This window comes from Paroedura picta, chromosome 4 (assembly GCF_049243985.1).
Source record: "Paroedura picta isolate Pp20150507F chromosome 4, Ppicta_v3.0, whole genome shotgun sequence".
Taxonomy (NCBI): Eukaryota; Metazoa; Chordata; class Lepidosauria; order Squamata; family Gekkonidae; genus Paroedura; species Paroedura picta.
In genome coordinates this window covers 33,982,294-33,998,016 of record NC_135372.1, presented here as the reverse complement: position 1 = coordinate 33,998,016, position 15,723 = coordinate 33,982,294, and the positions used below count along the sequence as shown (strand labels likewise).

Here is a 15,723-nt window from a genome sequence, read left to right as displayed (position 1 = left end):
CAAAATAAACAAGAGATCTGTGAAAATTTGAAGTCAATGGGCATGAACCAGGAAAATGCAATCCCATATGCAGTTGTGGCTGAACCACAAATGAGATTTGTGGTTCGTAGCCCTGCAAACCCCATTGAAAGGGAACGTGGTATCTTTAAATGAGGTTTATAGAATGCCTCCAAAACAGATGAACTGCAGAGGGAGCATGTTGCTCCCTGCTGCTTAGCTGTTTGGGGCTGTCTTCTGCAGTCCCTTTAAACTTCCCCTCATGCAGCTGTTTTTCAGGTTGTCTTCTGCAGTCCCTTTAAAATTTAAAGGCCAAACTGTAGTTCTCCAAATGTCCATGGACTCCAATTCCCAAAAGCCCCGGCCAGGTTCAAGCTAGCAAAGCTGCATCATCACTTTCATTAGCATAGGAATGTTGTCAAAAAACAGGCCATAGCAGAACTGAGCTAGTGTTGAGTGTACATTTGGACTTTATAGGGTCACCAGAGTTGGCCATAAGGGAGCTCTCATTCATTGCCCTCATAACAGGGCCAATTTCTTTAACAATATAGCACATTAGCACATAGTTCAGATTTTCCCAAGATGGCATGTCTTTGGAAGAAGTAAGACGTTTTGGCTGCAGTGTCTGATCTTTCCAATTTCCACTCCCAGCTTTCAAACAGTTGGAGAATGACCAACGCAAATTCTGTTTCGTTTCTCGCTATTTAGAACGGATGGCCCCATCCCAGCGGCCACCGCTCACCATCTTCCTGGTCTTGCGAGACATCCAGGCCATTCCATCAAAAAACCCACCTATTTGTACTTTCAGCCATGCAGAAATGTCTGGTGGGCTGTTTAGTCTTCCTCCACATCTTCTTCATCCTCATCGGAGGCGGTCAAGAATTCATAGATGACTGCACAAACTCCCAGGAGCCAGGCCAACACCGTGCCGGCTGAGAAGATGCAGAAGCCGATCAGGCCCAGGAAAAGATAATCTCGGTCGTCAAAATGGATGTAGCACTTGTAATGGAGCTTTTCTGGGCCCTCTTCCAGCATTCCCAAGCCATGCATGAAAGCTGGGCTGTAGCAGGTGGTGTTGTCCGCATCTGTGGAGGAAACACAGGGATGAAAACAAGCCTTGGCTTGTACTGAAAGACATCCCGATCAGTCTATGAATGATTGCCCACGACCTCATCAGACATTCTTTTGGTCTGGTCCATAACTTAGCCTCCCGTTACTGGTTTGCTTGTAAGGGATAGGCTAGATGCTGTGGCATCCATGGGACTGACTCATGGGTGCGGACACCACTTTTGAGGGTGAGTTTGGGCTACTTAAAAGTACCAGGGGGGCTCACAGAGCAGAACCAGGCCAACTTGTTCCCCTGTTGTGCCTTTTCGCAAGTGCTGAAACAGCTGTAGAAGAAGAAGAAGAAGAGTTGGTTCTTATATGCCGCTTTTCCCTACCCGAAGGAGGCTCAAAGCGGCTTACAGTAGCCTTCCCATTCCTCTCCCCACAACAGACACCCTGTGGGGTGGGTGAGGCTGAGAGAGCGCTGATATCACTGCTCGGTCAGAACAGTTTTATCAGTGCCGTGGCAAGCCCAAGGTCACCCAGCTGGCTGCATGTGGGGGGGGGGTGCAGAATCGAAACTGGCATGCCAGATTAGAAGTCCGCACTCCTAACCACTATACCAAACTGGCTCTCTGTAAAGGCCGGCCCTAAAATCTACTGTTCCATGCCTGTTTCCTGAACAGAAATACTTCTGGTGGGACAATTTAAAATACACGTGGCTCTCTTTTTGTTTGTTTTTTTCCCCAATAAAAGTTTTGATTTTTAATATAGGACAGTTAAGAAAGAAATTATAAGGAAAAGAACAAAGCACAGACATCTTATATCTTTTACATTACAATGCTGGATTACGTTAGTCGATATTGTTGCAATGTTATTTTACTTCACCTCTACTGATTTAAAACTTTCTAATCCTTAGTCCCTTTTCGTTAAGGTTGTACATACTCAAAGATCTACATTGTTTACTCTTCAAGGCCGCAAACTGTCTATCCGGTTTCCGCCCTGTCCCTATAAAAAGTCAATAAAAGTTTTCCATCGTGTCACAAAAGGAGATGTTGATTTTTATCTACCCAAAGCAGGAAGCTTAGCCATTTCAGCCAATTCTAACAACCTGACAATGCAGTTTTCTACTGTAGGTAAATTTGAATTTTGCCACTTCTCACTGCCAAAACCCACACGGCTTTCTGCAGTGTGCTCAATAGTCCTCTGAGGACAGCTTTGCTCAGGAAAATGGCACAGTGGGGAGGATTCTCCACAACTTTATTTGTTCATTTATGTTATTTACTGTCTGCCTTTGTCACTTCGAGTTGAGGCAGATTACACTGAGCCAAGAAGAAGAGCTGTTTTTGATACCCCACTTTTCTCTACAAGACGAGGCCCCCAAAGTGATTTTCAATCACCTTGTCCTTTCTCTCCCCACAACAGATGCCCTATGTTGTCGGTGGGGCTGAGAGAGATCTGACAGGATTGCTCTATTTCATTTATATCCCATCCAAAGTGGCTTTACATCATTTTCCTTGCCTCCGTTTTCTCCTCACGACAACCCTGTGAAGTAGGCCAGTCAAGATGAAGGGACATTCAGGAAACAATGCAATAGTGTTTGGGTTGTAGAACAAACTGGAAGTCCATAAAAACAGAACTGAAGCAAGGCGTGTTAGCGCCTTGTCCAAGTCAGGTTCATTTATTATAGCTGTCTAGCAAAAATAAAAATACAAAACACAGAATTGTATAAAAAAATGTTGTTTAGCATATAATTAAAATTACAAATAGTTCAAGAAATTATAATGTAATAAACACTCATAAACAGATGGAAAAAGAACAAGCCTGAGAAGAACTAAGAATAGGAGAGAGCATTTAAACAGATTAAGAAGAAATTGTTTAAAAACAGTTAAGAAAAAAATTTACCTCAGTAAAGAATAATATTTTGTAAAAATTAATAAAATTATTAAAAATGGCTGTTGTTTAAAATCATTTAGGAATTTGTATTTAATTGACGTGACTTAAAATCATTTAAGAATTTGTATTGAATTGACCTGATTTCATTGCTGTTGCACAGAATTTTGCCATCTTAGTGAGTTGGGGGCTATCCCAGAGAGAAAGTTCCTCAGCCAACCTGCTTCCAAATCAAAAACAGACTCCTTCAGAAGAAGACAGATAGTCTTCTGATGGGCATAGATATAAAAGGGGCACCTAAAGAAAACATAATCGATTGTTTCTATCTCCCCTGACTTGCAGGGGCAAAATCTCTCCTCTCTAGGCATCTTCTTCAATTTACCTTCTAACATTGCAGAAGGCAATGACACATTAAATCAGGGGTAGTCAAACTGCGGCCCTCCAGATGTCCACTGACTACAATTCCCATGAGCCCCTGCCAGCATTCGCTGGCAGGGGCTCATGGGAATTGTAGTCCGTGGACATCTGGAAGGCCGCAGTTTGACTACCCTTGCATTAAATGATGCAAAAAGGACATTCTCAGCACGCTATGCCCATCTGAATCAAGAATTGCATGAAGAGGAACCGAGCAGCAGGACTCACATTGGATCCCTGATCCACCCTTGGGGTATGAAGCCAGCTGGCAGGTTAGTGAATGAGCGATTGGGATGTGAGTGTCCTGCACAGTGCAGGGGGTTGGACTAGATGACCCAGGAGGTCCCTTCCAACTCTATGATTCTAAGACCCCTGGACAATCGACTCACACAAAGTAGCCAGGAGTGCTCCAGTTGAGGCTGCACTTTATCGAGGCCATCTCGTGTCGGCGACTGACATGGAAGAAGGTGTGTCTTATTTCGCTTCCAAGAGGAAACAGGAGCCGGGCCACCCGATAAGGTTACGCCGAGCATTAAAGTTTAACCACGGCTCTCACAAAAGGCCCAGAGAAACGGCAAAAACCATGTGTCTGCTTCACGCGCAACGTGTTGCAAAGCTGCAAGGGGAGAGTTGAGAAACAGAGCAACCTGGGAGAGCTGAGCCTTCCTTTCACCTCTTCACCTTCCATTCATCCCTGGCCAGGGTTCTTGGAAAGCAACAGGAAGCTTCCTGCCATGTCACTGGATTTGCCAGGGGAGGAGTGGCGTGTGCTCATTGCCAAAGGAAGGGGAAGAAGAAAATGTGAAGGCCAATGACTGCCAACAGCCAATGATTTGTCACTTGTGTCGGGACCCCCACCAGAAGTGAGACACGTAAAATTGTCTAATCCTGTGCTGTACAACGGATCTCTCAAGGTCAATATTAGTCCTGTACAGAAGTGAAACACATTTTTATATGTACAGGAAGAGGAGGAGGAGCTGGGTTTTTTGTACCTCACTTTTTAGTACCCAAGGGAGTCTCAAAGCACCTTCCCTTCCTCCCCCACAACAGACAACCTCTGAGGGAGGTGGGGCTGAGAGCTCTGAGACAGAACCACGACTGGCCCAAGGTCACCCAGCTGGCTGCGTGTGGACGATAGGCTGAGAACCAAACCTGGTTTGCCAGATTAGAGGCCGTCCCTCTTTAACCACTACACCAAGCTGGCACTCACTTGAGTAATTCTCATGTTCTAATCCAGGGGTAGTCAAACTGTGGCCCTCCAGATGTCCATGGACTACAATTCCCACAAGCCCCTGCTAGCATTCGCTGGCAGGGGCTCCTGGGAATTGTAGTCCATGGACATCTAGAGGGCCGCAGTTTGACTACCCCTGTAAATCTAATCCCTGGTTTCAACTGCAAGTAACCCTGTGTTGGCTCTTTCTCGCAAACAGAGGCCCACATGTGCAAGCAGGATATATGGGTCTTCACTGTGGTTGCCAGCAGCTCTCAGGGGCAAGGTTTTCTTATATCACCCACTGCCTGATTCGTTTTTCAGCTAGAGGTGCCAGGGATCAAACCTGGGATTTTCGGCATCCAAAGCCGATGCTCCACGACTGAGCTATGGCTCTTCCCAAAACTGTCCTCTATATTCTACGTCTGTTTCTTCAACAGGCAGGTGCTGTTCCAGATTAAATGGCAGGTGCAAGAGATTTCAGTAGAAAGGCCTGCACTCTGATATGTTCAGAATTAAGCATCCAAGAAAGCATGCTATTTTAAGAGCATGATGTGTTTTTATTTCGATACCCCAAGAGCTGTCGGTGCTCTTGAACAACAACTGTGTGCGGCTGAAGCAGGAGGGTAGGGCATGCTGTCCGGAACTAGTTCCCCTGGATAGGCCTATGCTAGAAAACATGGGATAGCTGCCTCCTACTCTAGTTTATTCCACTGACTAGGGGCTGTTGCATTCAGGAATACAACAGGTGCTAGATTGGGGGTGGGTGGAAGAACTCTGTGGATGGCCTCTCCCTCCCCCCCCAGGACCTGCAAAGGCTGCAGGCTGGAGGCCCTCGGGCAGGGAACTCACCAACAGAGGCAGCTCTCACACAGCAAGGATCTGCAGCCTCCAAACCTCAGAGGGAAGTGGGAGGAGGAGGGGGTGGTCAGGGGTGGGGGATGGAAGGCGATTGGCTGGCCACTGGACAAACAGGCAAGCCTGTTGGAGGAGCAGGCACTGAGGGGTGGGACAGCCGCTCTGAGTGGGTGTTAAGTGCTGAGTGGCACTTGAGCCATGAGACACACTCCTCCTCCAAGGCCTTACTAGAAATATATTATGTGGAACAGATTGTAATCCAGAAATTTCACACTGGATTCCCCCTTTGAAGCTGTCTTGTCTGAGAACAAACAAGCCTAGTAGTAGTAGCTGCCATAAAGGTTTCCTTACCTCTGGCACCAAAACCTCTGACCACCTCCACTATATGCATGTAGGCATGTATGTAAAGGAAGTCAGGATTCACTCTACTTTTTATTCGACCTTCAATGGCATTGGGAGGATTTGGGCCTTGTGGGCTCCTATCCGCTTTCCTTTGAATTGAATTCAACAGCCAGCCTTGGCCTTTGTAGGAAAGGGTGGGTGAGGTGGGAGCTGCTGCCCCCAAATACTCACCTAGAAAGGTCACCCCGCTCTCTTTCATCCAGTTGAACAGTTCCACAAAAGAGCAGTTACAAAACCAGGGGTTCCCACTTAGGCCGAGGCTTCTCAAGTTGGGCAGGTCCCGGACGGTGCTCGTGTCTATGAACGCCAGGCCGCAACGGCTGACGTCCAGGTGCCTCAGCCAGGTGTTGTTGGCAAAGGAGTCTTTCTCGATCTCCACCAGGCTGGGGTTGTCCGAGAGCTTGAGCACCACCAGGCTGCTGAGCTGGGAGAAGGTCCCAAAATTGACTTGGGTGAGGTTGTTGAAGCTGAGGTCCAAGTAGACCAGCTTGATGATGCTGACAAAGGTGAACTCCAAGTCCTCCCCCAGCGCGTTGCCGCTGCAATCGAGGTAGATCAAGTCGCCAAGGAAGTTCAGCTCCACGGAGGGCAAGTAGCGGAGTTGGTTTTGTGCCAAAACCAGCTGCCGGGTGTCCAAGGGGATGACAGATGGAAATTCCTCCAGGCTCTTCCCCGTGCAGTTCACGGCCAGATACTGGCAAGTGCATTCCTTTGGGCAGCTCACACTTTCCACCACACAGCTGATGCCAACCAGAAGCACCACCCACATCCCCTTGGGACTCTTCGAAGGAGGCAGGACACGGCATCTCCAGCAGCGCCTCTTCTCCCCTGCTGTCAGCTGTGCTCCGTGCCATTCTGGGCAAGCGGCCATTTCTCCTCGAGGGGAGCTGAGGTTCTCTGTTTCCTAGCAGGCTCTTTGCTCACCGAGACCTCTGGCGAACTGTCAGCGAAGGCATCTGGGGCTGAGAGAAAGCTCATCTGCTGGAAAATGCAGAGTAGCCGCAGGCCGGAAGCATCTCCGTGTCGTGTTGACTGTCAGTTGACACCTTGGTGACGTCCCTGGGGAACTCATGAGTGGACACAGTTTTGCCACTGTCTCTGTATTGGCTGAAGTGAGGTGTCTTTGTGGTTGGCACATGTGCCTACTTTGCAGTTTCCAAATAACTGGATGCCTTTTAGAGTATATGGGGACGGGGGGAGGGAAAATCCTGCTTGAGTTTAATAAAACCAGAGTCCAGTAGCACCTTTAAGACCAACAAAGATTTAATCAAGGCGTGAACTTTTGGGTGCAAGCACCCTTTCTCAGACTATGATCTTCTTACATGACAGGGAATATATAGCAAAAATCAGTTCTGTTACATCTGTGTCACAACCAGATACAGCCAATGATAATCCTTTCTCAAAACAGCCAATGAATCCCCTAGAACAGTGGTCCCCAACCTTTTAATCACCAGGGACCACTCAACGCTTGACAATTTTACTGAGGCCCGGTGTGGGGGGGGGGGTAGTTTACTCCTCTACTCTCAACCACTGCCCTAACGCTCTCTGATCACTATGGTAATGTCTAAACATCCCTTCAAAATAAGATATAGACACGCCACAACAATGAACATAAGGATCTTTTTATTTTCATGGAAATTTTAACTCATGACAATGACAAATCAATGGGAACCCTGAGCTTGTTTCTCTGCAACAAGATAGTCCCATCTGGGAGTGATGGGAGACAATTACACCCGAAGTGTGTTGTAAAGGGCCGGGGGGGGGGAAGTAAAGGGCCTGGGGGGGGAGATGGTGTCCTTCGCAGCCCACCTCCAATTAGTTGACGGACCACATGTGGTCTACGGCCCACAGGTTGGGGATCACTACCCTAGAATTCAGTGTATTTTACAAAGAGAAACCAAAGTGTTGCTGGTAGAGAGATCAAAGAAACAGAGCAACCTGGGAGAGTCTTCCTTCCTTCCTTCCTTCCTTCCTTCCTTCCTTCCTTCCTTCCTTCCTTCCTTCCTTCCTTCCATTCATCCCTGGCCAGGGTTCTTGGAAAGCAACAGGAAGCTTCCTGCCATGCCACTGGCTTTGCGTGGGGAGGAGTTTGTTTCTCCTCGGCTTGGAGGTAGAGAAGCTTGAGTGGGGGCCAATGTTGTGAGCCTCATACATGAGCTGAACAAGGATATGGATTTGTGTCTCTCCCACCCTCCATCTATTTAATAAGCTTTTTGTTAGCTTAAACCAGGCTTTCTGAACCAGGTTTTTGGGACAGCCCTGGAAGGGTTTCCCGAATAGGTGGAAGTTAATTAATTTTTAATATATATTTTTTAATTTGTTAACCATTCTGTTATGTATGTGAACTCCATGGTGCTAATGTTACTACACTAACGAAGGATTGTAATTCAGCCAATCAGAGACAATATTACAGGAACTTATGGACCAATGAACTGCTTCTGTTAAGGACCAATCAGGTTCCTTGGTGAACTTGTACAAATGAATTTAAGTCATTGTGTTCTGCTGTTCTGCATTCAGTGTTCTAGTTCGTGCTTGGATTCGATAAAAGAGCTGTTTTTTTGAAGACTACAGCTTGTAGTCTGTGTCTACCGGATCCCCAGACTTATTACATGTATTGGGTGAGATGACCATATATAGTCATGTCGACCCCCCCCCCCAGCCCAAAATGGTCAATGACGGGGCTGGAGGAGGTGGGGAGGGGAGGGGCTCCTGATGGGCATGTCCACAGCTCTGCTTCCCAACCATATTCTGCACCATCGCACCACTTCTGGGCTTTCTTGAAGCCTGAAGAATGTTTCAGGGGTTTCTCAACAGTAAAAAAAAATAGTTGAGAAAGGCTGATTTAAATTGTTTACTGCATTTTAGTGTTTTTTTAAAAGCTGCTTTGTGTGCCCCTTGGGGAGAAAAGTGGATAAAATTGCTTAAATAAATGGTAAATACCATATTCAGGATTGATGGAGCAGGCAAGCCTCGAGAGCTAGCATGGTTAAAGAGTGGGGGATTGTAATGCAGAGAACTGGGTTTACTTCTCCCAGTCCAGCTGGGTGACCTTGAGACAGTCACAGTTCTCTCAGGACTGTTCTCCCACAGCAGTTCTCTTAGGGCTCTCTCAGCCCCACCTACCTCACAGGTATCTCTTGGGGGGAGGAGAAGGGAAATGTGTTTGTGAGCCACTTTAGGATTCCTTCAGGCAGTGAAAAGCAGGATATAAAAAATACAGCTCTTCCTCTCGTGAGAGGGAACAGAACTTGCATTTTGCTTCAGAAAACAATGTCCTGTCCATACGATACTACCTTGACCAGGATGGCTAGCCCATCTTGTCAGTTCTCAGAAGCTAGGAACCTAGAGGTTGAGCTGGAGGAAAGTTTAAAATTCAAATATTTATTACAATAAAGTGCACATATTAGAAATTAAAATCACCAATAAATCATGATAACATACTGTGTATTACAATATTCAATAATACATGGAGTTGAGACCAAGTGCATTTTGACCCAAAGGGTCTTCCTCAGTGGTCAGGTTGTTTAGAAATGCACTAATACAGTAAAATTTAGGGTTTGCTGGGTGATTAAGACTTCATGGTGAAGCTCCTATGTAACTTTGTAATATATAAGAACTAGGGGCCAAGCCTGTTGCATTCAGGAATACAACGGGAGATAGATTGGGGTGTGTGTAGGATGGAAGAACCCTGTGGATGGCCTCTCCCTCCCCCCAGGACCTGGAAAGGCTGCAGGCTGGGGGTCCCCAGGAAGGGAACCCAGCAGCAGGGGTAGCTCTCATGCGGCAGGGATCTGCAGCCTCTGAGCCACGTCAATCTTGTGCATTTTTGCTTCCCCCCTCCCCATACACAACAGCCTCCTATAAACCCATTTCTGAGAAATATAACCTGGGATACGATGAAGGTACATACAAGAAGCTTTCATTCTTCAATAGTTACTCTGAAGTTTTGATTTGACCTGGTGACTTTCACTGTCAAACCGTTCCAGCTTTTCCACCCTTCTCACAGTTGCAGTGTGTTTCAAAATAAAGTTTGAAATGTTCCCAATAATTTAGCCAGTAACGCCCCTAACTTTTGCCCAGGTTCATGATTCATAATTTATCCTTTGTTAATTCTTAAAGTATGTAAGTCTGCATCTTCACTCCTTTGCGGCTAGGTTTTGCTTCGTATTTTTACCATTGCAATTTTCTTTCAGTATTTTGACTACATTTTACTGTTGTAATAATTTGTATATTAAGGCCTGTGGCTATAACATTATTACATACATACACTAATTACTTGTTTTTAAAAGATTGTTGTAAGTTTAATATGATACAGAAAAAAAGAAATTAAAGAATTGAAAAGAATTCTTTAAGACTCCCTGGCATCTTCCTCTATTAGAAATATCCACATTTATTATGTTATTATCATTACAATAATATGACATTCAAAATCTACTTATCAACAAATTCTAAGAAAATATCCCAGTTTAAATTCTTTTAACGGCCTTCTATTTACAAGGTTAGTTTGGCTATAAAAGCAAAATCTCTGACCTTATCATTAATTACTCATTTGATGGTATCGATACTTTCCTGATTCATCAGCTTCCTAGATTTGTCAGTAATGTAGGCGTTCCACTTGTTAGGTTCTTAAAGCTGAGATGATCAAGTTCCTCTAGAGAAAATGGCTGCTTTGGAGGACTCTATAGTTTTATACACAGCTGAGATCCCTCCCCTCTCCCAACCTCATCTTTCCCTGGGTCTGCTACCCCAAATCTCCAGGTATTTCCCAACCTCCAGGTGGGGCCTGGATATCTTCTGGAATGTCTAGATTATGGGATCATATCCATTGGAGGAAATGGCTCTTTCAAAAGGTGGACTCTGTGGCATTATACCTTTCTGTGGTCCTTCCTGTTGTGTTTCTGATTCTGCCAAGGACCAAGCTTGATATCTGAGGCAGGATCGAAGCGGGCAGTGTAAATGACCAATGTGCAGCTAGATCCCACGTGCCAGATCCAGTCAATTTGAACTTAACCTGACCAATAGGATGCATAGGCGGGAAGAACCTTTGTCTGCTACTGTATATCAACTGGGGTTCTGCAGGGGTTTGCTGGTCCAGTTTATTACTACTCGTACTATGTTGGGGTCTTAATAAAGAGCTCAAATCACTACTGGTGTCGAGGTCTACCTCAGAACCTACAGAGTTAACACTTCCGTTCCCTAAACCCCACGCTTCCTAGACTTTACTCCCAAATTTCCAGGAACTTCCTAGCCCAGAGTTGGTAACCCTAAATACTATCCATTTGGGAATACTTCCCAACACTAGGGAAGGGACTAGAAAGGCCCTTTATGGTGTGTCCATGACACATGAAACCTACACTCTGGTTCTTACACTGCACTCCTAACAAGAAGTTACACTGAACCCTTCTAAGCCCATTGTTTAGGATCGCCCCTAATAGTGTCTCAAATAAGGTCCAATTCAAAGGGGAGCGGTGTCTAGATGGCTGGGTGTCATACATTGCTCCCCCCTCCAAGCCTGGTTCCAAATTATGGGTTGGATCCCAACCAGCTTTCCACTGGTAAAAAAATAAGGAAAGGGACTCTTTTGACCTCCCAAAAGAATGTGCACGAGGCCACGGGACCTGCATAGAGAAAAGCCACTAGGGACGGGGACTGTAATAAGGAAGTGAATTAGGCATGACTGAGTGAAAAAGCTGGCTGGATCCAGTTTGTCTAAATGCTCCTGTGCTGAAAGAAAAAAAAAATCTAGAAATTCTCCCACCTGCTGACATCCAGGCCAATGTGAACTGGAACAGGTAATCCAATACTGACACCTTGTGGCTATATTAATCTAGTACTGTTATGAGCATGATTCAAGAGGGTAGTGGTGTTGGCCTGAACCAGAAGAACAAATTTAGAGTCCAGTGGCACCTTTAACACCAACAAATTTTTATTTGGTATGAGCTTTTGTGTGCATACACACTTCATCAGATATAACATGAACAGGACTCTCAATTTGATCTGTTTTGGAGCATGTTACTTTACTGGTTATTTGGGAAATAATTCTCCTTATTGTAGGTTCAAGTGGATAGCTGTATTGGTCTGGAGCAGCAGAACAAAGCCGAGGTCCATTTGCGCCAGTTGCGTCTAGTTTAACACCAACTAAGTTTCATTCAAGGTGTAAGCTTTCATGTGCATATGTACTTCCTCAGATACAATGAACTAGGAATGACCAGTCCATACATATAGGTAGAGGGTGAGTAGTGAATTAGCATACTGCCTAATGGAGATGTTTAACAGATTCTGGGACCAAACAGGAATAACCAGTTTAGAAGAAGAAGAAGCTTCTTATATGCTGCTTTTCTCTACCAAAGGAGTCTCAAAGCGGCTTACAGTTGCCTTCCCTTTCCTCTCCCCACAACAGACACCCTGTGGGGTGGGTGAGGCTGAGAGAGCCCTGATATCACTGCTCAGTCAGAACAGTTTTATCAGTGCTGTGGTGAGCCCAAGGTCACCCAGCTGGCTGCATGTGGGGGAGTGCAGAATCGAACTCGGCATGCCAGATTAGAAGTCCACACTCCTAACCGCTACACCAAACTGGCATATGAGGTTCTCATTTGTTTGGGTATAATTCTTGGGGGAGGGGCACACTGAAGGAAATAAATGTGCCAAGATTGAGGATTAATAGGCAGATGTGCCCTTAATCATGGAATGTCAAGAGTAATTCAATGAAACTGAGCCATTACGTTCCACCCGTCTCCTCTCAAGTATGGAGGTCTTTCACAACTGCCTATAGGAGTTAAGGAAATGTGACAAGGAGCCGTGGTTAGTGCTGAACAAGGATCTGGAAGCCCTAGGCATGAATCACCACTTTGCTAGATGGCTGTCTGCCAGGCTCACAATCTCAGACTAACCTACCTTGCAGGATTGTTGTGAGACTATAGTGGAGGAAAGGAATCTGACATCAGGTACTTTGCATCCTCTTTGGGAAGAAAGGCAGGGGATAGATGAAAGAAAGTGGTCCTTGAAGCTGTAACTGCATGACCTAGTTGTAGCCTAAATATTTTTTACCACCATGCTGTGTTGTTGCTGGGTGAATGTTAATTTTAATGGGTTTTAATGGGGTTTTACTGTATGTGGGATTTTACTATGTAACCTGCCATGAGCCGGCTTGCCAGCAGTGGCGTGAAATAAGTCTAAACAATAAAATAAACAGGCAAATAAGTAAGTAAATAAATAAATAGCAAGGATAAGTCTGTGTCCCCAGTATTCAGGCAACCACTAAATCCAATCCAGTATTATGACTGAGCCTAACGATGGAGAGTCCTATGGAGAGTGCGAGGCAAAGCACCCTTTTATTCTTCACCTCAAGAGTTAATGGCTGTAGTTGCTAACTGGTTCCATCTTGCCAGTGTTCCTAATTGGGCTCAGCTGCCTACAGGCCTCTTCTCTTCAAGGCCAAAGTATGGAATGGGCTAATTGGCTCTACGTGAAAATTTACGAGCCCTGATAGGAGGGGGAGAGCCAAGAATAGTGAGGTCATCTTCTAGAAGGTTCTAGCCAGAATGTGGTCTGATTCATTATACCCACCAGACCCCAGTGGGCAAAAACTATAACTGGCCAAGGAATTAGGAATTCAGCTAGCTACTTGGATTCTGACAGCACAAGGTCTCAACTATGATCTGCCTGTTCACAGATGTAGAGAAAGCTTAAACTAAGGGCTGAGACTACTGGAATGTAAGGATGTGCCATCAAATGCAACCTTTCATTGTGTTAGATAGTTAAGTTAGCATTTCTTGTTTTCTGAACCTGCTTGTTTTTGAGACATGTGTTGCATATTTATAAATTAGTATTCTTTAACTTGTGATTACACACACAAACACATATGCAAACTCTCCTTGTCACAGTTATTCTAGTCTAATCCATTGTCTTCAAGGGTATCAATAGCATACTTCACTGGCAGACCTTCCCTGGAAGCCCTACCCTTGACTACCCATTAGGACAGCCTTTCTCAGCTTTTTTACCATTGGGGAACCTCTGAAACCTTTTCCAGGCTTCAAGATACCCCAGAAGTGGCAACATTATGTAGAATATATGATTGGGAAACACAGCTGTGTTCAAGCCCACCTGGGTGCCCACCCCATCATTGGCAATTTTGGGAGGGGGTGGGTGAGTTGACCATATATGGTCACATCATCTGCTAAATGTTTAACAAATTTAAAAAATAGGCAAAAATTTAATTAACTCCTACCCATTGCCATCAAAAAACTCCAGAGTTTGCATGTATACATGTACATGGTTCTCACAAAACCCTGGTTGAGAAAGCCTGCATTAGGGTGTCAGCTGCCAGGGAAGCAACCAAGCAACTGATGGTGATGGCTGAACAACTCCATGTTACTCAGTTCAGCATATACATCTTTTTTCTGCACATGGGACACACAGCTATACTTCCCTATGTATATGGGGCTATGACAAAGGTCCCCAACCTTTCAGAGCCTCTGATTGGTAGTTCACTGTGGCCTTCACATCAATGCCCACCTGTCCTGTTTAACTAGCAATTGAAACTAGGGCTTTCTGCATGTAAGGCGTAGGCTCTAACACCAAACAAGAGACTCTTATTTAAAAGGCCACATACAAACTCAGGCACTTAGGTCATCTAGGTCTGATTGGCAGCCACTCTCCAGGATTCTAAACACTTCAGGTGTTTACAATGAAAGAGGCAGCTGTTTAGTTAATAGGGTTGCTAGGTTTCCCATAGCCACCTGTGGAGGAAGGGCTGTCAGACCCAGGTTGGGAGATTCCTGGAGATTTGGGGATGGGGCTTGGGGAGGGTAGAGTTCTCAGTGGGGTATGATGCCACGAAGTCCATCCTCCAAAGCATCCTTTAGGGCAGGGGTAGTCAACCTGTGGTCCTCCAGATGTTCATGGACTACAATCCCCATGAGCCCCTGCCAGCGTTTGCTGGCTCATGGGAATTGTAGTCCATGGATATCTGGAGGAGAACTGATCTCTGGAGATGAGCTGCCATTCCAGGGAATCCCCAGGCCCCACCTGTAGACTAAGGCAAAGAAACAAAGGAAATCGAAAGGCTGATGAATAAATTCTTCAAACTTCAGAGTATTCTCTGTGTGGTTTGCTGCAATATCGTGAGTAATCAAAATGGGGTCTCAAGTCATAAACCCGTTTACCAGGAGCTGCCTCAGTGATTACTCCAACAAACAGTAAAGCAAATATATATTAACTATACTAAATGACAAATCTAATGAGAACTTTTTATACAACATAAATTCATGACATACCTCAGTATATGGATGGCTTATCACAATAATGGTCAATTTCATAGTATCACTAGGCTGCTGCTCTGTGGGATCCGTTCATAGGAGTCCCCAATGAAAGCGTGAACTCAAACATATTTAAAGCTGTCTGCCATTGACCAACAGGTGTGCTCAATCTATCTAATTAAAGGGCCACAATGTTATTATGCGACTGTTCCATGTATTGTTTATAAGTTTAATGTAAACCGCCCTGAGCCTCCGGGGAGGGCGGTATAGAAATATAATAAATAAATAAATAAATAGTTAACATATGCCACAAATTCATTAAAAAACCCAACTTCTATTGCAGTGGGAGTTTAAACCGTTGGGCGAAAAGGGATCAAAATGAAAGATGAAAAATGACTTTGTCGGAGCGCCTTGAAAAGATGAAGGCGGGCTTGAGCTCATTTACAGGAGCGCGTGAAAGAGGGCTTTAAAGAGAATGCACGAAAATATATATCCCCAAATAATGAACAAGTCAATCAGCCGCTTCACCCAAAGACTCCTTCTTTCTCCCGCTTCCCAACGGAGCCTTCCTCCAATCACCGTTTCAAGAAAGGCCTCTAGTCCCGCCCCTGACTCCCTGGCGAGCCATTTCCGCTTCCCTCTCCG

General features: G+C 45.3%; 1 protein-coding gene across 2 annotated transcripts; it reads right to left on the bottom strand.

The window, feature by feature from the left end:
- Positions 1-345: 345 nt before the first annotated feature.
- On the bottom strand, positions 346-15,560 carry LRRC52 (leucine rich repeat containing 52). 2 transcript variants are annotated; one of them, XM_077336275.1, is made up of 3 exons: positions 15,097-15,560; positions 5,993-7,065; positions 346-1,082 (listed from the first exon to the last, which is right to left on the bottom strand). In XM_077336275.1, the coding sequence occupies exons 2-3, from the start codon at positions 6,690-6,692 to the stop codon at positions 832-834; spliced, it is 951 nt and encodes a 316-aa protein (XP_077192390.1). In that variant the 5' UTR covers positions 6,693-7,065; positions 15,097-15,560; the 3' UTR covers positions 346-831. The 2 variants fall into 2 exon arrangements, 1 of the variants encoding a protein (XP_077192390.1); XR_013230703.1 differs by lacking the exon at positions 5,993-7,065 and having other exon boundaries at positions 947-1,082.
- Positions 15,561-15,723: the final 163 nt, after the last annotated feature.